At 44.9% G+C, this 25,483-nt stretch overlaps 1 protein-coding gene across 1 annotated transcript in view; it reads right to left on the reverse strand.

Annotated features, from left to right (window-relative positions):
* Positions 1–22,839, reverse strand: part of LOC121532971 (BMP/retinoic acid-inducible neural-specific protein 3) — a 44,264-nt gene extending 21,425 nt beyond the window's left edge. Inside the window, exons 1-5 of the mRNA XM_041838749.2 lie at positions 22,559–22,839; positions 16,691–16,881; positions 12,568–12,764; positions 5,185–5,290; positions 4,542–4,778 (exon numbers count right to left, since the gene is read on the reverse strand). Of these exons, the coding sequence (XP_041694683.1) occupies positions 4,542–4,778; positions 5,185–5,290; positions 12,568–12,764; positions 16,691–16,881; positions 22,559–22,770 (943 nt within the window). The 5' untranslated portion in view covers positions 22,771–22,839. The remainder of the gene's footprint in view (positions 1–4,541; positions 4,779–5,184; positions 5,291–12,567; positions 12,765–16,690; positions 16,882–22,558) is intronic.
* Positions 22,840–25,483: the final 2,644 nt, after the last annotated feature.

Raw genomic sequence — 25,483 nt, forward strand, 5'->3', positions numbered from 1 at the left:
CCTTGGAAGAGTGGCGCCATTGGCTTGAGGGGGGCTCAGCACCCGTTCCAGGTTCTCACAGACCACAAGAACCTGGAATATCTCCAACAGGCTAAGCGGATGAACCCTCGGCAAGCACGATGGTCCCTTTTCTTTAATCGATTCCAGTTCCTCCTGTCTTACCGACCTGGCACCAAGAACGTCAAGCCGGATGCCCTGTCTCGAGCCTATTCTCCCGAGGTACAAGAGAAGCCCTTGGCATCGATTATTCCGAGGTCTAGGATCGTCGCACCTCTTCAGTGGGAACTAGAAAGAGGGGTACGAGAAGCCCTTGTCCATGAGCCCGATCCAGGCGGTGGTCCTGCCGGTCGCCTGTACGTTCCTCTCTCTGTTCGGGCCCGCGTCTTGCAGTGGGGTCATGAGTCGCCCTTGACATGCCATCCAGGCAGTGCTCGCACACTGGAATTCCTCCGACGGCGGTTTTGGTGGCCGTCCATCAAGAAGGACGTGCAGGTCTATGTTGAGGCCTGCCCGGTGTGCAACCAGGGAAAGTCGACGCGCCAGCGACCCCAGGGACTGCTCCATCCCTTACCTATTCCTCGAAGGCCATGGTCACACCTTTCTCTGGACTTTGTTACGGGACTTCCTCCATCCCAGGGCAACACCGTCATCCTAGTGATCGTTGACCGGTTCTCTAAGGCTGCCCGGTTTATTCCCCTGCCCAAGCTGCCCTCGGCTAAGGAGACTGCTGAGCTCCTCATGAACCATGTCTTCCGGATATTTGGCATTCCCCTGGACGTGGTCTCTGACCGAGGTCCCCAATTCTCGTCCCGGTTTTGGGGGCCTTCTGCAGGCTTATTGGGGCCACAGCCAGCCTATCGTCAGGGTTCCATCCAGAGTCTAATGGCCAAACGGAACGGATTAATCAGGATCTGGAGACCACCCCTGCGGTGTATGGCGGCCAGTAATCCCACGTCTTGGGCCACCTATATCATTTGGGCTGAATATGCCCACAACACCCTCCAGTCTTCAGCCACCGGATTGTCCCCCTTCGAATGCCAGTTCGGTTACAACCCTCCATTATTTCCAGAGGAAGAGGCGCAAGTTGGTGTTCCCTCGGCCCAGCGCTTTGTCCAACGCTGTAGGCGGACCTGGAAGAAGGCCAGGTGTATCCTCCTTCGGACCTCCCAGAGATACCAAAGTCAGGCTAATCGACACCGCCGGACGGCCCCTAGTTTCCGAGCTGGTCAGAGAGTTTGGTTGGCCACTAAGAACCTGCCCCTCCGGGTCGAATCCAAGAAGCTTTCCCAGAGATACATCGGCCCTTTCCGCATTGCTAGAAAGGTTAACCCTGTTTCGTATCGTTTGGTTCTGCCTCGCTCCCTTAGAGTTAACCCCACTTTCCATGTTTCACTCCTTAAACCTGTCTTGTCTTCTCCTTTTGCCCCCCCACGCAGACCCCCGCCACCTCCCAGGATCATTGACGGCCAGCCAGCCTACACAGTCCGCCGGATACTGGACTCCCGGAGGGTCCAGAACTCTCTGCAGTATCTGGTGGACTGGGAGGGCTACGGGCCAGAGGAGCGCTCCTGGGTTCCAGCCAGGGACATCCTGGACCCAGGTTTGATCCGAGATTTTCGCACCCTGGGGCCGGGGTGTTCTGGAAGGAACGTCAGGAGTCGTTCCTAGAGGAGGGGGTCCTGTCAGCTTCCTGCCTCCTGTTTGTCTCCGGGCCTCTAGAGGTCATCTGTGTTCCCCTCTGCCTTAGTTCTTCCTCGTGTGTCCTAATTAGCTTGATCCAGGTCACCTGTGCCTTGTTTCCCCTTGTGTATTTTAGCTGTGTGTTTTCCCCTTGTTTCTCACTTGGTTATTGAGTCCTGGCTATGTGTCTCCTGCTTTGTTCCACCGTGTCTTTCCAAGTAAGGTTTTCTAAGTTATCTTTAGTTTGTTTTTCTCCCCTCGTGGAGTTATTTTGTTTTGCCTCCTGTTTTGTTAACAGACCTCTTTCTGAGAAGAACTTTTGTTGGACTATTTGTGAATGGCGAAGAACCTTTGTTTTTACATTAAATCTACTGGCCTGGAGTATTGCCTTGGGTGTTTCATTTGGGTCCTACTACACCTCCTCTGTGGCTAAGGGGTATTACCCCCAGCTCTCCACATCTGAGACCGGAGTTCTAGCACGGCATTGTGACAGTCTTGTCTTGTTAATTACACACACCTGGTTCTTATACCCTCATTAGTCCATGTATAAGTGTTCCCTCTGCCCCCCTTTTACTTGTGGGTGATTGTTATTTGTGAGAGTAGTGTAGCTCGGTGCAGCTACTCGCACTTTGTATTGCCGGGGTAGATATGTCCCATGTGCCTGTATATTATTGGAGTATCCCATACCGTGTATTGCCAGGGTAGATAGTTTCCCCTGTGCCTGTTTTCGGTGATGACCCTCCTGCGCCTGACTCCTTCTATCACACTCATCACACATGACCTATTCCTATCAATGAAATGTTAATTTCTTAACTATACTGAACAACATTTTTAACACAACATGTAAAGTGTTTGTCCCATATTTCATGAGCTGATATAAAATATCCCAGAAATGTTCCATCTGCACAAAAGCTTATTTCTCTAAAATGTTGTGTACAAATGTGTTTACATCCCTGTTAGTGAGCATTTATCCTTTGCCAAGATAATCCATCCACCTGAGAGATTTGGCATATCAAGAAGCTGATTAAACAGCATGATCATTACACAGGTGCACCTTGTGCTAAAAGGCCTCTCTAAAATGTGCAGTTTTGTCACACAACACAATGCCACAGATGTCTCAAGTTTTGATGGAGTGTGCAATTGGCATGCTGACTGCAGGAATGTCCACCAGAACAATTGCCAGAGAATTGAATGTTCATTTCTCTACCATCAGCCACCTCCAAAGAGAATTTGGCTATACGTTCAACCGGCCTCACAACCGCAGACCATGTGTAACCATGCCAGCCCAGCACCTACACATCTGACTTCTTTACCTGCGGGATCATCTGAGACCAGCCACCTGGACAGCTGATGAAACTGTGGGTTTGCACAATGAAGAATTTCTGCACAAACTGCCAGAAACCGTCTCAGGGAAGCTCATCTGCGTGATCGTTGTCCTCACCAGGGTCTTGACCTGACTACAGTGGTCTAATGCTCACCTTGATGGCCACTGGCACGCTGGAGAAGTGTGCTCTTCACGATTGAATCCCAGTTTAAACTGTACTGGACAGATGTCAGCAATTCCCAAACTTGGTCCTCGGTACCCCAAGTAGTGCAAGTTGTGGTTTTTGCCCTAACACTACACAGCTGATCCATATTATCAAAGATTGATGATTAGTTGATTATTTGAATCAGCTGTGTAGTGCTAGGGCAAAAACCAAAACGTGCACACCTTGTGGTCCCGAGGACCGAGTTTGGGAAATCCTGGTTTATGGTGTATGGCGTCGTGTGGGTGAGCAGTTTGCTGGTGTCAACGTTGTGAACAGAGTACTCCATGGTGGCGGTAGGGTTATGGCATGGGTAGGCATAAACTATGGACAACGAACACAATTGCATTTTATCGATGGCAATTTGAATGCACAGAGATACCGTGATGAGATCCTGAGGCCCATTATCGTGCCATTCATCCGCCGCCATCACCTCACGTTCCAGCATGATAATGCACAGCCCCATGTTGCAAGGATCTGTACACAATTCCTGGAAGCTGATAATGTCCCAGTTCTTCCATGACCTGCATACTCACCAGACATGTCACCCATTGAGCATGTTTCGGATGCTCTGGATGAACGTATACGACAGCGTGTTCCAGTTCCCGCCAATACCCAGCAACTTCGCACAGCCATTGATGAGGAGTTGGACAACATTCCACAGGCCACACTCAACAGCCTGATCAACTCTATGCGAAGGAGATGTGTCACGCTGCATGAGGCAAATGGTGGTCACACCAGATACTGATTGGTTTTCTGATCCACGCCCTTACCTTTTTTTAAGGTATCTGTGACCAACAGATGCATATCTGTATTCACAGTCATGTGAAATCCATAGATTAGGGCCTAATTAATTTATTTCAATTGACTGATTGCTGACCGACCAGGCTCAATTAAATCACAATTTATTTCAAATAAAAAGCCTGCCGAGATAAAATGCTGATTAAAAGCATCACTTATCAAATTTTTCTCAGTAATGATGCCAGAGTCTGACACAACTTGCAGGGAAGGACAGGAATTTCCACGCTTCAGTGCATGAACTGTTTTCCAACATTTTGACAGATCACCAGCAAAGTCTGAGATAGAACTTAAAAAGTAGCTTGATTTAGCTTTCTTTATTGTGGAAGTACATATATTTCTCAATTGCCTGAAACGCTGCCAATCCGCTACCAAGTCAGTTTTCTAGCCTTGGCCCAAGCCTGATTTCTCATTATAATGAGATCTGAAAGTTCAATAGAGAACCAAGGATTTGTTCTATTTTTATCTCTAAGGCGTGTTTGTCTACCAGAGATATAAAAATAAATGAGAAATGTTCTAGAGCCAATTTGTCCTCACCTGAATCCTCAAACTCCTTGTAGAGTGTCGCCCAGGTCTCAGTGATCCTTTGTAGGCTGTCCTCCATGGCTTGGATGTCCATGTAGGGACAGTTGCATTCTGGGAACTTGGGGTCACACTTGCACCAGCAGTCATTGTCCTTACAGACAAAGCCCCCCTCCCCGTTACAGGCGATGTAGCTTAGAGCAGCTTGGACAAAACTGTCCCTCAGGTAGTCTGGCAGGATAACCTGCAGGCCTGTAAAACAACACAACACAGCCTGGATTTAGTACCACCATCAAAGTGTCCAGTTCTGGTACTGTATGAGAGGATAGCAACAAGTGATTTATAGTGGGTGAATCACAAGGCAGTTCAAGTGTAGTTGTTAGCCTTGGTACACTAACAATGTAAGAGCAGAACAATGATGGTCCAAACGGTATTTTATTCACTACAAGCGTTGTCAAGGGATGTGTGGATCTCTTTGAAGATGCTATTATATGGGAATTTATGATAGGGAGTGCTATAAACCTTAAACATATTTCACATGTTCTTATTTCTTGTAACATTGTGGACAATGGTGTGTAGGATTTGCATAACAGGAATGCGTAATCAAAGTTCTGACATTCAAATGCAATATAGTGGTATGAATCAAAAAGAAACAGACCTTGCAAGTGGACTTTGTTTTCCGGACTCTGAACCAGTACAGAGCTGACAGAATCAAGGTTGTCATAGTTACTGCATCCGAGAGGGCCTGTCCGGGTCTCTGTTACCTGGGCAACATTAAACACACAATGCTTTGAATACACATTCCTTTTAACATCAGAGCAACGTAATTTCCTTTGAATTGACATCCTGGCAATCTTACACCCACTCTTGGCCTGGGATTCATGTGTATGCTTTGCCGTACGGTGATAGACATTAGTAAGCCAACATGAAATATCAAACAGAAAATACAAAAAAATAAAAATACTGCTACTTCTACAGTACTTCTGTATGAGACACATAATGCCAAAAGAAACACTTCTGAGAGTGGCTGCCCTCTGCTTGGGAAAAGCAATGAAGTGATGGGAATGTGTGTTCCCTGGTGAGATGAGTGTTCAGCCATGGGTTCCTGCTTCCTGTGCTCTATGAGTCAGAGCTGAGCCCCTATTACATGCATTACACAGGCCCTTCAATGACCATCACCCACAGCTCTGAGTAGATACTGAAGCACGGCTAGCAGAGAGACACAGAACATTGCACAGTGGTAGAGTATACAGTTGAAGTCGGAAGTTTACATACACCTTAGCCAAATACATTTAAACTCAGTTTTTCACAATTCGTGACATTTAGTCCTAGTAAAAATTCCCTGTCTTAAGTCAGTTAGGATCACCACTTTAGAATGTGAAATGTCAGAATAATAGGAGAGAGAATGATTTATTTCAGCTTTTATTTCTTTCATCACGTTCCCAGTGGGTCAGAAGTTTACATACACTCAATTAGTATTTGGTAGGATTGCCTTTAAATTGCTTAACTTGGGTCAAACGTTTTGGGTAGCCTTCCACAAGATTTCCACAATAAATTGGGTGAATTTTGGCCCATTCCTCCTGACAGAGCTGGTGTAACTGAGTCAGGTTTGTAGGCCTCCTTGCTCAGACCCGCTTTTTCAGTTCTGCCAACACATTTTCTATAGGATTGAGGTCAGGGCTTTGTGATGGCCACTCCAATACCTTGACTTTGTTGTCCTTAAGCCATTTTGCCACAACTTTGGAAGTATGCTTAGGGTCATTGTCCATTTGGAAGACCCATTTGCGACCAAGCTTTAACTTCCTGACTGATGTCTTGAGATGTTGCTTCAATATATCCACATAATTTTCCTTCCTCATGATGCCATCTGTTTTGTGAAGTGCACCAGTCCCTCCTGCAGCAAAGCACCCCCACAGCATGATGCTGCCACCCCCGTGCTTCACGTTGGGATGGTGTTCTTCGGCTTAAAAGCCCCCACTTTTTCCTCCAAACATAACGATGGTCATTATGGCAAAACAGTTATATTTTTGTTTCACCAGACCAGAGGACATTTCTCCAAAAAGTAAGATCTTTGTCCCCATGTGCAGTTGCAAACCGTAGTCTGGCTTTTTTATGGCAGATTTGGAACAGTGGCTTCTTCCTTGCTGTATATGTAGATATAGGACATGTTTTACTGTGGATATAGATACTTTTGTACCTGTTTCCTCCAGCATCTTCACAAGGTCCTTTGCTGTTGTTCTGGGATTGATTTGCACTTTTTGCACCAAAGTACGTTCATCTCTAGGAGACAGAACGCGTCTCCTTCCTGAGCGGTATGATGGCTGCGTGGTCCCATGGTGTTTATACTTGCGTACCATTGTTTGTACAAATGAACGTGGTACCTTCAGGCGTTTGGAAATTGCTCCCAAGGATGAACACTTTTTTTTCTGAGGTCTTGGCTGATTTCTTTTGATTTTCCCATGATGTCAAACAAAGAGGCACTGAGTTTGAAGGTAGGCCTTGAAATACATCCACAGGTACACCTCCAATTGACTCAAATGATGTCAATTAGCCTATCAGAAGCTTCTAAAGTCATGACATCATTTTCTGGAATTTTCCAAGCTCTTTAAAGGCACAGTCAACTTAGTGTATGTAAACTTCTGACCCACTGGAATTGTGATACAGTGAATTATAAGTGAAATAATATGTCTGTAAACAATTGTTGGAAAAATGATTTGTGTCATGCACAAAGTAGATGTCCTAACCGACTTGCCAAAACTATAGTTTGTTAACAAGACATTTGTGGAGTGGTTGAAAAACGAGTTTTAATGACTCCAACCTAAGTGTATGTAAACTTCCGACTTCAACTTTATGTACAGTCGTGGTCAAAACACAAGTATTGGTCTTCACAAAGTTAGCTGCTTCAGTGTTATGAGATATTTTTGTCAGATGTTACTATGGTATACTGAAGTATAATTACAAGCATTCCATAAGTGTCAAAGGCTTTTATTGACAATTACATTAAGTTTATGCAAAGAGTCAATATTTGCAGTGTTGACCCTTCTTTTTCAAGACCTCTGCAATCCACCCTGGCATGCTGTCAATTAACTTCTGGGCCACATCCTGACTGATGGCAGCCCATTCTTGCATAATCAATACTTGGAGTTTGTCAGAATTTGTGGGGTTTTGTTTGTCCACCCGCCTCTTGAGGATCGACCACAAGTTCTCAATGGGATTAAGGTCTGGGGAGTTTCATGGCCATGGACCCAAAATGTTGATGTTTTGTTCCCCGAGCTACTTAGTTATCACTTTTGCCTTATGGCAAGGTGCTCCATCATGCTGGAAAAGGCATTGGTCATCACCAAACTGTTCTTGGATGGTTGGGAGAAGTTGCTCTCAGAGGATGTGTTGGTACAATTCTTTATTCATGGCTGTGTTCTTAGGCAAAATTGTGAGTGAGCCCACTCCCTTGGCTGAGAAGCAACCCCACACATGAATGGTCTCAGGATGCTTTACTGTTGGCATGACACAGGACTGATGGTAGCGCTCACCTTGTCTTCTCCAGATAAGGTGTTTTCCGTATGCCCCAAACAATCGGAAAGGGGAATCATCAGAGAAAATGACTTTACCCCAGTCCTCAGCAGTCCAATCCCTGTACCTTTTGCAGAATATCAGTCTGTCCCTGATGTTTTTCCTGGAGAGAAGTGGCTTCCTCGCTGCCCTTCTTGACACCAGGCCATCCTCCAAAAGTCTTCGCCTCACTGTGCGTGCAGATGCACTCACACCTGCCTGCTGCCATTCCTGAGCAAGCTCTGCACTGGTGGTGCCCCGATCCCGCAGCTGAATCAACTTTAGGAGACGGTCCTGGCGCTTGCTGGACTTTCTTGGGCGCCCTGAAGCTTCTTCACAACAATTGAACCTCTCTCCTTGAAGTTCTTGATGATCCGATAAATGGTTGATTTAGGTGCAATCTTACTAGCAGCAATATCCTTGCCTGTGAAGCCCTTTTTGTGCAAAGCAATGATGACGGCACGTGTTTCCTTGCAGGTAACCATGGTTAACAGAGGAAGAACAATGATTTCAATCACCACCCTCCTTTTAAAGCTTCTAGTCTGTTATTCTAACTCAATCAGCATGACAGAGTGATCTCCAGCCTTGTCCTCTTCAACACTCTCACCTGTTTTAACGAGAGAATCACTGACATGATGGCAGCTGGTCCTTTTGTGGCAGGGCTGAAATGCAGTGGAAATGTTTATTTTGGACTAAGTTCATTTTCATGGCAAAGAGGGACTTTGCAATTAATTGCAATTCATCTGATCACTCTTCATGACATTCTGGAGTATATGCAAATTGCCATCATCAAAACTGAGGCAGCAGAATTAGTATTTGTGTCATTCTCAAAACTTTTGACCACGACTGTACAGTACGCCCTCTCCTCTCCTCTGCTCTCTCTCTCTCCTTCCTTACACCCACATGCAATACTTAAAGGACCAATGCAGCCATTTTATCTCAATTTCAAATCATTTCTGGGTAACAATTAAGTTACTTTGATTGTTTTCAATTAAAATGGTAAAACAATGAACAAAAATAGCTTCTTAGTAAAAAGCAATTTCTCAAGCAATAATTTTGCTGGGCCTGTCTGGGAGTGTTCTGGGTAGGGAGGGAAAAACAGAAAACTAGCTGTTATTGGCAGAGAGGTATGGAACTTTCTTTCTTATTGGTCTATTAATTTATTTACCGCCTGGTGATGTCACCAGGCAGCCAAACCTCTATCCTACCAAAAGAGGCTGATATTGCAGGCGCTTTTCAAACAGTTCTTACACTAAAAGGGCACTATCATCATTTTCACAATTTCACAGTATTATTCCAACCTCATAGTGTGGAAATATATATAAAACACAGGAAACACATGTTTTTTACTGCACTGGGCCTTTAATCGATTACATACATTCCTTTGTTACAGGTATTCTTATGCACCCGCAGAGAAAATGGCAGCGGTGTTGTTCTTATTCTCTCCCACTCAAAAAAGAGAGAAACATCAGAGTGGTGTTGAAGGAGAGCTTCTAACAACACAGCCATGGCAGGTATTTTCTGTCGTATTAACTGAGCCATTTCTCTTGACCTTTCCCTGGCAAACTGTCTCTGCCATCCTTTCCATTCTCACTCGCTTGCAACATGAAATCTCTTTCCAGTCCTCTTCTGTTGATAGAAAGCTCCTAATTGATTGCCATTTTTCTCTCTTTGTAGGAGTGGGACAGTGTCGTCAGCCCAGAGACGTGTCCAGGTCTAGCCTGTCACAGGACAGTTAGTGGCGGAGAGACAGATGGATGTGGCTAGAAATCAAGGGTCAATCCATCAGTTACACAATCAAACACAGTCCCAAAGTGCTGATAGAGGGAAAGACTAAAGAGAGACCTGAGGCTAATGCTGTGTAGGGTGAAACTTCTGGAGCTTTTCAATCAAACCCTGAACTGAGCAAAATCTGGGTGTCTGGGAAAATGAATAGAATGTGTAAATCAGAGAGAGGGGAGACCATCTGTATGCAATGACTTTGCCATTATTATTAACAGCACATTGTAAATCACAAATTTCCTTAATATGGGATTTTACTGCTGATAAGACTGTGAGGAAATGAGGAACAACGCAGAGTTTCGGGACACTTGAATATTGAATCTATACAGAGCATTATTTGATATGCCATATGATAGCCCATATGGCACAACGTTGACTGATGAGCACGACATTCAATTTCCTCTATGGATAGCAGCTGCTTTGCATTGCAGATACATTCTGGTATATTACAAAATGCTTAATGGCACATTATTGGCCACCTGTATCTATATGCTGCTGCTGCTGGAGGGGTTTCACATGGAACACAGAGAGAGACTGTGTTCCAGTAGTCTCAGTTAAGCTTATTTTCCTTCTTCTCTGCTTCTGCTTTTCTTCATGACCACTAGGGTGAAATGATTGATATACAGGTGTACTATCTTAATTTGATCACTGTGTTGACGCGGAGAAATGCTCTGTTGTTGCAGAGAAATGCTAATTGTAGTGTATTCGAGGTTTAAAAATGCTTCTAAAGTTTGTAATTTCCACTTTAAAATGTCAGACTTGATTTATCCTAACTAAAAATGCATTAACACCTACAAAAATGGCCATGCATTATAATGGACATAATAATTCAAATGTCCTGTTGCTGCAGGATTCATTTCCAGCTGAGAAACTGGTCAAATTAAGATAGTACTGTACATACGTAATATGTCTATGATAGTTAGATGAAGAAAACAGGAGGAAGAGATTAGTTAAAAGGCAGTTATTTAAATGATGTGGTAACTCAGTGGCAGTTACATTGGCAAGTGGAGGGGCAGGACTTTAGACTGGAAATGAAAAGTACAGATTGTAGCTTTAAGACTGCTGGATACAGTGCCCCTGTGATAACTCAGACAACAATCGATTGAGTACCGGGGTGGAAACATAAAAAAATGCAATTTTGCCATAATGGGAACATAATCCAATACTGGGACTGTCTGAGTGGAAATAAATATGAATCCACACAGTGTTGTGAGAGCCCCACTGCTGAGAAACTTTCTATCATTGTTCATCATTCTGCAGACACACTGCCAACCATCGCATTGGTTAGGTGGGGATATCAACATCAGGGAAATTGTCAAATCATAACAAAAATGATCCCTGCCGCTCTGGTAACAGCTTGAGTCATTACTCGTTATAGCAACAACCTTCTCTGAACAGAGGTAGCGAGGTAGCAGGCCGCACCGTGACCTCTTTAAGAGGGAGATGATTTCCACAGCAAACCCCCAGCACACCAGAGCACTAACAGACTTTTCCACTGAAATTAGCTCCCACATTTTTCCTCTATACGGCCATGGGGAGAGGCAGCGGATGCATCGGCAGCCTCATCTGCTATCCTCCACCTTCCCCCGTCCAATTCACATTCACATGGTGGAGCTCTTGGTTGTGTCTGTTCCGGTGGCGCGGGGGTTGACGCCCTGTGGAAATGATGCGTGTGCTGAAGAATCCCTCCACCGCCTCCCTCCCTCCATCCCTCTCTGTGATTCACTCTGCTTCACTGATGGAGCTGCTCAACCTCTCTGCCTCTCTGCTCTCACCTGTCACTCTCAACACATCTCTGCCTTTGAAACATTAAAGCTGGCGCTCACACACACACCCACACATACACACACACTACAAAAGTTACTCCCAACAGAACAGACAAAGCAGCACGTCTTGCTTTCTGAGTAGTGACTAGATACCTCTGCTGTGATAGAAATGTCCGACCTCCCACACAGCCTTGTGGTTGAGGGAGTACAGAGCTTTGATAGTTGTTATTCATAGTTTGCTCCGACAAATTCAGAGGGGCCGGATGCCACACACAGATGTGACTGTCACTATATAGCAACATGAAGGATCTGAAAGGTTCACTTTCCTATTTTCAAAAGGGGTGTGTGCACATCCAACAACTTTCCAGGTGCAGGGGAAAAAAAGGCATAATAAAGAAACATAAACATTTGCACGCTTTAGTTCAGCCTGACAAAATCCATCCTGTCGAAATGTTGCACTAACAGTGCAAGTATGAAAATGTATGCACTCACTAACTGTAAGTCGCTCTGGATAAGAGCGTCTGCTAAATGACTAAAATGTCATGTAAAATGAGGTATTTATATCACTTTCTTTATTCACACAACATTGCAGTAACCTACTGGTATGTCCTGGATGTCATCACATTCATCCCAACACCTACTCAGTTCAGATGAGCTATGTCAATGCCTGGCCCTGGAAATCCACCACCTACTGATCAACACTCCTTTCTCTTCACAACCTGACAAGCTGACACTTCTTACAAGGGGCATTCCAGGATCTCTAATCAGCTAACCAACTGTGCTGCTCCACTTGAACAAGTCTGATTGCATGAAGTTTCAAGTTTGATGGAAGGTCAGTGTGTGTGCATGTGTGCATGTGTGTATGTGTGTGCGGAGTGTGAGCGTTTGTGTGTGTGTGTGTCTGGTGTGTGCTTGTGTGTGTGTGTGTGTGTTTGTGTGTGTACCTTAATGGCTGTGGATGCTATCTGGATGTGGTGCAGCTTGCGCAGGGTGCTCTCTCTGTCTATGAAGTAGGAGGCAGCCAGCTGGTGCAGGGCCTCCAGAGTTACGCTGGACGAGTTGCCAGAGCCAGAGTAGTCGCTCACCTCCGCCTTCTTACTCAGCTTCCTCTTGTCCACAAATATCGTTAAGGCCTCTTCCCCTGCAAACAGAAAGACAGTGTTACGACAATGTTTGCTGACGCTGTTTAAACAGTCTTTTTTTTCAACTGTTGGGAGAACGTTTGCTGGCTAACATGGTTTTAATAATCTATACAAATGTCAGTTTACATTATTTAGAGTGTCTCTGAACTATATCATCAACAGCTACCCAGTTTTAGTAGTAAGGCAAACAATAGGAATAATATAGTGTATTATTCACTGCCAGCTATTATGACTATTAACCATGTGCTATTTGGTAGAATATGAACAAATATACATCCAGATTCAACCATAAGGCAGGGTATCATATCATCAATGGTAGTCCGTGTTTTGTGTTCTTCCTCCGCTACAGAAAGGGGCCCTTAAATCCCCATGTAATTTATCCATTTATAACCCCATTCAGCAGCCAGCAGCACATCTCTGGCTCATGGCCAAGCAACAGCTCCTCATCTTCCTCTCCTCAAACAGAACTACTCTGAATTGGTTGTGTGCAAGAGCATTGAGGTTGCATCGCATCAGCTGGTGCAGCTGTGTGTGTGTGTGTGTGTGTGTGTGTGTGTGTGTGTGTGTGTGTGTGTGTGTGTGTGGGTGGGTGCGTGGCCACTCATAACTGCGACCTTTCCATGAGCCCGGCTGAGGTAATCGACAAGTGTTGCTTTCCAACAGGAAACCCATTCCCTTGCTTTCCCCGACATGCACAGGGCTTTATAGCTGAAATGAGATTCTCTTCTGTTAAGAGCAACCACCCTCACGGCGTTGTCCACATGCCTATCAAAAGCACTGGGGAATGACTGTGTAGCTGAGGGTTATACAGTACATGTACATGTACTGAGGTTTTTACATGGGCTGTCATTATTATAATGGCGCCGGTGGGGATGGCTGCCATTTTACGGGCTCCTAACCAACTGTGCTATTTTGTTTGTTCTTTCGCATTGTTTGTAACTTATTTTGTACATAAAGTTGCTGCTACCATCTCTTATGACCGAAAAGAGCTTCTAGACATCAGAACAGCGATTACTCACCACGAACTGGACAAAGATGTTTTCTTTAATGAGTCCGACGCGAAGGATATACTGCTTCCCGGAGACCAGGCCCAAATTCCCGTCATTCGCGTGAAGAAAAGACAGAGATACAAGGGGAAAAGGTCGGGGTCCCTTGTGAGCATTCGTAGGCGAGTGAGTAAATCGCCACTACCATCGGTTTTATTGGCCAACGTGCAATCACCAGAAAACAAACTGGATGATCTATGGTGTAAACTATCCTACCAACGGGACATTAAAAAAGGTAATATCTTATGTTTCACCGAGTCGTGGCTGAACGACGACACAGATAATATAGAGCTGGCTGGGATTTCCGTGCATCGGCAGGACAGAGCAGCTACGTCTGGTAAGACGAGGGGCGGGGGTGTGTGTCTATTTGTCAATAACAGCTGGTGCGCGATGTCTAATTTTAAAGAAATCTCGAGGTATTGCTCGCCTGAGGTAGAGTACCTCTATATTATTCGTAGCCATCTATTTACCACCACAAACCGATGCTTAAGACTGCACTCAACAAGCTGTATAAGGCCATAAGCAAACAAGAAAATGCTCATCCAGAAGCGGCGCTCCTAGTGGCCGGGGACTTTAATGCAGAAAAACTTAAATCTGTTTTGCCTCATTTCTACCAGCATGTCACATGTGCAACCAGAGGAAAAAAAACTCTAGACCACTTTTACTCCACACACAGAGATGCATACAAAGCTCTCCCTCACCCTCCATTTGGCAAATCTGACCATAATTTTATCCTCCTGATTTCTGCTTACAAGGAAAAACTAAAGCAGGAAGTACCGGTGACTCGCTCAATACGGAAGTGGTCAGATGACGCGGATGCTATGCTACAGGACTGTTTTGCTAGCACAGACTGGAATATGTTCCGTGATTCATCCAATGGCATTGAGGAGTATACCACCTCAGTCTCCGGCTTCATCAATAAGTGCATCGACGACGTCGTCCCCACAGTGACCGTACGTACATATCCCAACCAGAAGCCATTGATTACAGGCAACATCCGACCATGCTAAAGGCTAGAGCTGCCGCTTTCAAGGAGCGGGACACTAATCCGGACGCTTATAAGAAATCCCGCTATGCCCTCCGAAGAACCATCAAACAGGCAAAGCGTCAATACAGGACTAAGATTGAATCCTACTACACCGGCTCTGACGCTCGTCGGATGTGGCAGGGCTTGCAAACTATTATGGACTACAAAGGGAAACCCAGCCGCGAGCTGCCCAGTGATGCGAGCCTACGAGACGAGCTAAATCCCTTTTATGCTCGCTTCGAGGCAACCAAACTGAAGCATGCATGAGAGCACCAGCTATTCCAGACGACTGTGTGATCACGCATTCCGTAGCCGATGTGAGCAAGACCTTTAAACTGGTCATTCACAAGGCCGCGGGGCCAGATTGTAGGCCTGATCACCGACAACGATGAGACAGCCTACAGGGAGGAGGTCAGAGACCTGGCAGTGTGGTGCCAGGACAACAACCTCTCCCTCAATGTGAGCAAGACAAAGGAGATGATCGTGGAATACAGGAAAAGGAGGGCCGAACAGGCCCCCATTAACATTGACGGGCTGTAGTGGAGTGTTCGAGAGTTTCAAGTTCCTTGGTGTCCATATCACCAACAAACTATCCTGGTCCAAACACACCAAAACAGTAGTGAAGAGGGCCATGACAACACCTTTTCCCCTCAGGAGACTGAAAAGATTTGGCATGGGTCCCCAGATCCTCAAAAAGTTATACAGCTGCACGATCATGAGCATCCTGACCAGTTGCATCACTGCCTGGTACTGCAACTGCTCGGCATCCGACAGTATGACACTACAGAGGGTAGTGCGTACGGCCCAATATATCACTGGGGCCAAGCTTCCTGCCATCCAGGACCTACATACTAGGCGGTGTCAAAAATTGTCAAAGAATCCAGTCACCCAAGTCATAGACTGTTCTCTCTGCTACCGCACGGCAAGCGGTACCAGAGCGCCAAGTCTAGGTCCAAAAGACTCCTTAACAGCTTCTACCCCCAAGCCATAAGACGGCTGAACAATTAATCAAATGGCCACCCGGACTATTTACATTGACCCCCCCCTATTTGTTTTTACACTGCTGCTACTCGCTGTTTATTGTCTATGCATAGTCACTTTACCCCTACCTACATGTACAAATTACCTCGACTAACCTGTACCCCCGCACATTGACACGGTACTGGTACCCCCTGTATGTAGCCTCGTTATTGTTATGTAATCTTATTGTGTTACTTTTTATTTATTTTTTTACTTTAGTTTATTTAGCAAATATTTTCTTAACTCTATTTCTTGAACTGCATTGTTGGTTGAGGGCTTGTAAGTAAGCATTTCACGGTGAGGTCTACACCTATTGTATTCGGCGCATGTGACAAATAACATTTGATTTGATTTGATGTAGACAAAAACATATTTGTGAAAGGTATTCTACTAAATTCATATAGGCTGCTGTACCCATATTTGCCTAGAAGTCATGCACATGTCCTTCCCTCAGTAGAATTAACATCAGCATTTTGGTGGTATTGGGACTTCACAAAAACAGATAACTGACAGATTATTAGACTACCATACCCCCTTATACTAACCATTAGGGGGACGAAAAAATATGACCCTGTATCAGTGAATAGGGGTCAACTCCTACTACCTACTCCAGGGGTAAGCAACCCTGTTCCTCGTGTGCCGCAGGTACTGCAGGATTTTTAGCTAATTGATCAGTTCAGTGATTGACTAAATTCCACACACCTGGTCTTCCAGGTTGGTTAAATCAAAAACAACTCCTGACCTACTCCATCATTCCCACAGAGTCCCCCGTTCAAACTTAGTGCACTATATAGGGAATAGGGTGCCATTTTAGACACAGTGGTGTGTTTACCTCCCAGCGTGGCCGACAGCAGGAAGTGTGTCCCATACTTCCTTATCAGGTTATCAGTGATGAGCTGGGTGGTGGGTCTCCGACCCAGGAGACGGATGTTACGGATGAACTCTGGCGTCAGGGGCAACGACGACTCCAGGAAGTCTCTCCTCTCAACAGCCAGGTTATTCACCTTCCATCTCCCAAACTCTCTGGAAAGGAGAAGACTTTAAACGCCATTGAAAACTGTTTGGTAAATAAGGCTCACTGATGATGTGATGGTATTAATGGTTTTCTGTCGTTCTGTCCTGTCTGTCTGGCAGAAGGGTAGGGGAGAGGTGAGTTTACGGGGGCATCCATCAACCGCACCTCCTCACTGCATCCTTAGCTTGAAGTTCTGATGGAGAGATGGGAGAGATGGGAGAGAGAGAGAGAGAGAGAGAAAGAGAGAGAGAGAGATGGACAGAGAGATCCAGAGCAGGTACCATTTGGAAGATGAATGTAGCTGGGGAGGAGAATGCTCTCAGAGTGTGCAGCTGACAGGTGCTCTCCTTAATAAACACATCATCATCGAAATGTGCAGTGACAGAGAAACCCATAGACAGCGGCGAATCTCTGACACTCAATACAACTCATAATGAGGAAAGAAAGTAAAGCGACGGAAAGAAAAGGAAATGCTGGAGGCAGCTGTAAAGTTCTGATTTCTCATCAGTGTCTGTAGCTTTGACATCTTCTGTTTACATTGACAAACATTACTAAGTTATTCTGTATGCAACCTTAAAGACGGGAGCATTGTTACGCCTTGAAAGACTTTGTTTGCGGTAATCCCCTGTGTTTAAATAATTACAGTATCTAAACGCTGGTTCGGTTTTAATTGGCTCTGACAGGTTCAGATAATATTTCTGTGAGGTGGGTCGAAATTAACATGCTCTGTCTGAGTCAGTTAGCTGGAGGCTACACTAGAAGCAATGTAATGTAGAAGAAATGATGTGCAATATTTTACATCCTGATGCTGGATATAGAAAGCTCAGGCCTTTCTTCTTGCCTGTTTTTTTATCCTTTCTGCCCACCCCCCCCTCTCTCTCTCTCTCTCTCTCTCTCTCTCTCTCTCTCTCTCTCTCTCTCTCTCTCTCTCTCTCCTATCACCATATGTATTTCTCTTTTCTCCAACACACACACACAAACACACACACACTCTCTAACTAACCTCACAGGTGCGAGTTACCACTAAATGATGCACTGTGCTGTGAATTGGAGGCTTGTCTGCTGTAATCAGAATAGGTTGGCCAACCTGTGCTGTAGGTGATGGATGGAGGAGGGGGGTGGCTTTTGATAGGAGATATATCACATTAAAGTAGGAGTAATGATGAAAAGCTTCTTCTTAAGGATCATATAGGGCAATGTGGAAAATTGTCAAATACTTTCATGTCTGTTCTCATACAGCTAGTGAAAATGTAGCAATTAGTTTAATTTGTGTGATGTTAGTGTGCCTAATCCACTTATGTGAAAGCTTTCTGAAATCCATATATGAAACATACAGAGTAATGAATGTATGCACACTCATATACTCCTACTTTTAGACATGTCCCTTGAGTAATTTGTCGGTCACTTACAACTAGCATAACCATAAATCCTGACCTCTTTTCACTCCATACATATAAATTACCTCTTCAACTGGGCCACCATAGCATTCCTCACCAGTTCTACCTTGCTTTGCTATATGAGAGCTGAGCATCGGCAGTTCAAAGGCATTGCACGTAAGGAGCGAGAAAGGAGCAAGAGAGGAGAGAGAAAGGGGAGATGAGAGAGAGAGAGAGAGAGGAGAGAGAGAGAGGAGAGAGGGAGAGAGGAGAGCGAGAGAGGAGAGAGAGAGATAGAGAGAGAGGAGAGAGAGGAGACTGAGAGGAGCGAGGGAGCAAGGGAACAGGTAAGGAAAGTGTAGCCTCAAATCCATTATGTCGTTCGTTTCTCCAGTTATCGTTGACTGTGATAAGCTGGGCTTGTCTTATCTTAAACCCGCCATACGGCAGCAGTTTTCGGGGTTCTGCAGTCTTTCCTTAGACTACACCATGCAGCTAGTCTTCTTATCTGTCTCTCATCACTGTACGTCACATGAGGTTGGGGGCACCTTAATTGGGGAGGACAGGCTCGTGGTAATGGCTGGAGCAGAATAAGTGGAATGGTATCAAATACATCAAACACATGCCATTCCATTTGCTCCGTTCCAGCCATTATTATGAGCCGTCCTCCCCTCAGCAGCCTCCACTGCTGTACGTAGCTACCTTCGTTTCATTTGAGATATCATTAATTCATTTTCACACATCTCTCTGTTGGACTATTTCTGGTAATGGAGATTTCAGAGAACTGGGATACATTGCTTTTCTCTGAGTTTGGAATAAGAAGGCAACTGTAACACCGATCAAGGCCTTTTTAAGGTTTCCAAAATACATTCTCAAATATGATGCATTGCAGCCGTACAGAAATACGGCATTCATCCTGTGAACTTCTCTATGCGATTTGGCTCCAACACTCACTTATGTTACTCAAATCCAATATGTCAAAAACACGAGAGCTACACAAGCGTAGCCTACAGTTTCCTACACCCTGGTGTCTATGGCAACTGTCATTTGGCAATGGTTGCCTAGGACAGGTGGTGCAGCGGCACCCCATCTCTACTCATGTTGACTGAGGGAAACGCTGTAGCACTCGCCAAAACACTGAGTGATTCCCCAAACAGGAAAACAGCCTCCATTTCCTGTTGGAGGACGCATTAAAATTCTTTCAAATTCAATCAAGAAGAGAGGTGGAAAATTGAAAGAGGGATGAGATGGTGCGATTTCATTACTGCAATGATGGCATAGTAACATGCCGCCATTGTAACTAGAAGCACCCACTTGTGGTAATTCATCTTCTCTCTGTCAGTGAGGATTATGAGAATTAGCAGAGATCCAAAACTCTGCAGGAGCAAAGCTGGGCTGGAAAATAATGTCACTTTCCATCTCCTCATGTCTGTTTTGCTGTGAAATTATGTGTAATGGGAAAGGGAATAGATTGTCAGATATGAGAGGTAATTTGAAACAAACAACCTGTGTGGTGGACTGTTTGACAATGCCACTATCACTGGGAATTGGCAACAGAGTGGACATATTGGATATATGCATGTGAGCACGCCACAATACCTTCTCATATTAACAGATACAATTAGTACCACCTGCATGCATTTTAATACAAAATGGCTACCACACAATGCCACAGTAAAACCAAAGTTGTCTGGCAAAGTTGGCAAAGCAATTCTACAGGATTCTATTCTATTTGATAGCTTTTGATAGATAGTAGTTTTGTCACTGGGAACCATTGTTGATGTGTTGAGATCGCCTGGGGAAGTTTGAGGGATGAGAAAGCGCGGTGGATTAATTTACTACCTTTCCTCCTACTGTAAAAACCTGCAGTATAGTTGCCTCCCACTGGGCACACTGGTTGAATCAATGTTGTTTCCACGTAATTTCAATGGAATTAAGCTGAACCAAAGTGGAATAGATATTGAGCTGACGTCTGTTCCCAGTAGGCTGTCGTCTTGTACCATTAAAGCTGTTGATTTTAAGGGAACATTGTATAACTTGATGCAGTCCTTATGTAAGATACTGTTACGAGGCCAAAGCCTGTAACAGATACAATTACCTTGAATTATCCCTATATGCCCCCATAGAAATATGGTCAAGTGATTCTATGTCTATGATGTCCCTATTAGCAGTTGTCATCTCAGAGCAAATATTGTCTGGTCGATTAATACAAATTAGTAATTTGTTAGGTTACCATCCAATTGGCGATATTCTAAAATATGCATAAAACATATATGCGCATTTTCCCACCAGAGATATGTTTCCATCAAATTAACTTGTTGCGGATAAAAAGCTGTGCATGATGACATAATGCACATAAAAATTACTTTTGCGTTTAAATTCCCATGTACCGATAAAAATCTAGACTGATCGTTTTATCTCAAAACATTTTGGGTTATAAAAAATGTCCCAACTCTGGTCTTTGCACGTGCGCTCTTGCCAACAGCTCACAGACAGTGCGGGTAGGCTACCTACATGAGGAGATTCCTATTATGGACAAAATAGCAAAATCATTTTTTATTGTCAAACGGCAGCCAAGCATCGATCATCATGTCAACAGAATAAGACCCTCGATATTTATTGGAAAGGAGCATCAAGCTCATCACCGTGCACTTTCACCACCCTGTGAAGTTCATCATAACTTATTTCAACTATAGACTAATAAACTGCATGCTTTCCCGAGTCGTAGTGGTAGGATCACAGAACATATCATCGCGTGACTCCAAGTTTACTTCGATATGATGGTTATTATATCAATATTTGCACATAAATGTGTTTCCACCGCCATTTCTCGCATCATTAATTTTACCGACACAAAAAGATCCCACCTTGTCTAGCGTATTTTGTTTTGTAGACATTTAGAAGGTTTACCGACTGTTTCCATCAGGCCTATCGTGATATTTTTTATTCGACATGTACTTTACTCACATAAAAAGGTTGGATGGAAACCTGGTTTATGACATAAAATACAGTGCTCAGCATTTCTACCAGCCAATGAAAGGGCTTTAATAATATTATTGTTAATCAAGGGCTGGTTGTAATCTAGCGCACCTCAGACACAACCTTGCAGCTGACAGTAGCCTCTCAGGGGACTGTGTGATAATGCAGAGTAATAAGTATTAAGAGCCCACTAATCACTTGGCCACATGATAAGACTATTAATCTTACCGCCAATGAAGCTCAGGCCCCAGAGCTGTGATGGGCTTCCACTAGCCAGAGGAGAAATATTAAAACGCTTTAACGCGGGAAGCCGATCACCATAGCCCATAAAACACCCAGCACAAATCCATAGATGTCAGAGTCCCATCTGCGGTTTCCCGGTGCGTGTTCAATACCTTTCCAAGCCATAACTGACAGGATATGACACACTTTCCACTAATTTTATATCACGAGCCAATATGTGAAAATGTGTACAACTTTATGACAAATCATACGTTTTCCCCCCTACACTACAATAATCAACATATTTTACCTGAACAGATATCAGAATATGCATATGGCCATTTGCTTGTAATTGCCTTGATACACTCAAATCATTTAACTGTACTATTTCCCACAATAGCTATATTATGTAGGTGCCTAGGTGCATACTGTAGATACAAAACAGCTAAAATAGTAGATGCATAGATTAAGAAATAACCAAAATAGCTACACAAGTAGGTGCCATTTTGTAATTCTAGAGTACTTGCTTTAAAAATGTACGTTTTTCCCTCCTCTCCTCCTCCAAGGCCATTTATTTACTTCACCTTAGTTGACTTAATTACAGTTCCTTCAATTCATTATGATTTCTACTAGACCATCCTAGAAGGGGTGAGGTGAGGACTTTCCACATCTCTTTTCAAGGCCTTCCTTCCAGTGGTATTTACTCCACGACTTTAAGCCCCACATGACAATGAACGTGCTTTAGCAATTTGATAGTGGATATAACATTCAGCCTGCTTTGAAGTACCAACGCGTTGGTAGGCAGTCTAATCCTAATCTAGACTACCTGTGGTCTGACTCTTCTGTATATCTCTGAAAAGAACACTGCTATGAGACTCACCTGTTTACCTGTAAACCCCCTACGTCAAGGTTTCCTAAACTCGGTCCTCGGGACCCCTGGGGTGCACGTGTTGGTTTTTGCCCTAGCACTACACAGCTGATTCAAATAATCAACTAATAATCAAGCTTGGATAATTTGAATAAGCTGTGTAGTGTTAGGGCAAAAACCAACACGAGGACCGAGTTTGGGATATACTGCCCCATGTACAAGCCCTGCTAAACAACTCACCGGTATATCTTGTAGCGGGTGGAGAAGCCCTGCCGGTTCCTCTCAACGAAGTCTGTGTACTCCTGGGAGTGGTGGAAGGGGCCCTTGTCGGACAGCAGCCAGTCCAGGGGCCCTCCGGGGCGGTCGTGGGGCAAGCTGGTCGACACAGGGGCCCCGGCCCAGAGCCAGACCCAGCAGTGCAGGCTGACACTGAGGAAGCCCCATAGAGCCATCAGAGATTGAGGGAGCGAGGGAGGGAGGGAGTGAGGGAGGGGTGGAGGGAGGTAGGGGTGTAGTGAGGAAGGAAGGGAGACAGGGGTGGAAGGAGGGAGGGAGGGGTGGTGGAGGGAGGGAGGGAGGGAGGGAGTGAGGGAGAGAGGGTTGGGTGGAGGGAGGGAGGGGAGAGTGGTGGAGGAAGGGGATCAGCAGTGGAAGGGGTTCCTACACACAAGCTCACTCCTCCTCTGGGACGACCGGGGAATCTGCATTCCCTCACCTCCACTGGAGCACCTGGGAGAGAAATACATAAATAATTGTCACTTGAGAATGTACTGTTCTTATAATCATCAGGAACCTTAATCTTTTTAGAGATCCCATATTGACAAGTAAAAAATACCTTTGTATTTTACACGTCAAACAATCAGAACTCTGATCTCTTTAGCTCTTATGGAGTAAGTCACTAGTCATCTGTTTTGAGACTAGACTGATGTTCCACATCTTGTCCAAGCGTCCCATTACTCAACATCTCCCTCCTAAGGGTTGTCAATCTCTCCCCTGCAGTCGTGACCAACCAGATGCTTGGTTTAAAAAAAAATCCCATTACTGTATTCTGATGACAATCTGTCAAGTGAACTCAGCCATGTGACCATGTGTGTGGGAGGGTTTCAGATATCATTATTCAAAACAATACCGCAAGACGCTGGGGGGTGGGCGTGGGGGCAGGTGCTAGGAGATGTGTGACAGAGAGTGAGAGAGTGGGAGAAAGAGAGAGATGGAGAGAGAAAGATAGATAGAGAGCGAGAGAGAGAGTGTGGGAGAAAGAAAGAGAGATGGAGAGAGAGAGAGAGAAAGGGAGAGGGTGAGAAGTCTGAGAGATAAAGGAAGAGCGAGAGAGACAGAGGCAGAGAGTGTGGGAAAGAGGCAGATAGAGAGAGACAGAGGCAGACAGAGTGTGGGAAAGAGGCAGATAGAGAGAGAGACAGAGGCAGACAGAGTGTGGGAAAGAGGGAGATAGAGAGAGAGACAGCGAGGATGAAAGGGAGAGGGTGAGGTACTTTGAGAGTTAAAGGAAAAGAGAGAGAGACAGAGGTTAATGACTGATTTTTGACCCCACAGAGAGAGAATATGGACTGCCACGAATAAATGTGCTTGTGGTTTTATTAGATGAGTCACTTTGTCATTCACTCTGTATGTCACTCAAAAGCCTTGCCCTTTCTGCCCCTGTGTCTGTGTGTGTGTGTGTGTGTGTGGTGTGTGTGTGTGTGTGCTGCGTACGTGTGTGCGCGTGTGTGTGTGTGTGTGTGCATGCATGCGTGTTTGTGTGTGGTGTGTGCGTGTGTGTGTGCGTGCGCGTGCGTGCGTGGTGTGTGTGTGCGTGCGTGCGTGCGTGTGTGTGTGTGTGTGTGTGTGTGGGCATAATGAACTGCAGGCTGGGTGTTAATTCACAGATAAATGGATATCCCTCACTGATGCAAACACAGGCTTTATCTGGTTCACAATGCTTTTTCCTGTGATTACACCAGATTCAAAAGCTCCGGTTTTGCTGCATTACATTTAATTCCTCAGTGCAGACATCTGTGCATGGCCATGCATATTGATGAGGTGTGTGTTTGTGGGCTTGTGTGTATGTGTGCGTGCATGTGCGTGTATGTGTGCATGTTCATGTGTGTGTGTGTGTGTGTGTGTGTGTGTGTGTTGGGGCGGGGGGGTTTGGATCTGAGTTAGTACACAGCAGGGAGCAAACAATGGAGCGCAGTTCATTTCAGCACAGTGGGGTTCCACATAGTGAGCTAGAGCAGGTGAGGTAGGTAGGGGGGCTACGAAACATTCCAACCATAACAATCCTCAATAATTCCCTTTTAACTTGGTTTTTGTTGCTGTTGTTAATGTTAAACAGTGAGATAGTTTTTCAGCTATTACAGTTTTCATTTTGTGGTGTTGCATCACCTCCATATTGATGCAACAGCAACACAATCTACTGGACCCCCCGGCAGCTAGGGCTGGGTTTACATGGGTTTTTCTAAACATTGTTTAAAAGTGACCTTGGCTTGCAGCGAGGGGACTGTCTATCCTGTTAATATCAGAATAGAGGACAGGGGTCATGTTTAAAGACACTTTAATCCTATCACCCCACAGGCATGGGGCCAAACAAATGCTAATGCAGGAAGGAAAACTCTCTCCCTCTCTCTCACTCTCTCGTTCTCTGTCTACTCTCGCCCCCTCTCTCTCTATTTACTCTCTCCTTATCCTTCTCTTTCTCTTTCTCTATTCTCTCTACCTGCTCAATGTAAAAGTCCAGTACGTAAAAATATCTGTCCACAGATTCAGACATCACCAGCTCTATAATCACATTATCAGACACAGCACAGACTAACCAGATTGTTGTTATTATCTGTGTGAATCATATCAGGTACACACCATTCCCACTTTAGAAGGGCATTACTGGATCACATTTGTGCATATGCAAAAACACAAACGTTACATTTTCATCAAACGTCGTTAAATCGCCCACATTTGAGCCGCGAGCAAAGCCGTGCACAAACCGTGCTCGATGAATATAACATAGAAACAACAAATGGATTGCCATGACCTAGGCCGTGGTTTTGAAGTGAAAGGCACGTTAATTATTAACAGCAGTAGGAGAGAGAACAAGGGCTCTTGTGGCTCAACTCAAATATGATTGTACACATTGTGGGCCAGCTTTAACCCAGGCCGGTGTGAAGCCAC

The sequence above is a fragment of the Coregonus clupeaformis genome, chromosome 20 (genome assembly GCF_020615455.1).
Source record: "Coregonus clupeaformis isolate EN_2021a chromosome 20, ASM2061545v1, whole genome shotgun sequence".
Classification (NCBI taxonomy): Eukaryota; Metazoa; Chordata; class Actinopteri; order Salmoniformes; family Salmonidae; genus Coregonus; species Coregonus clupeaformis.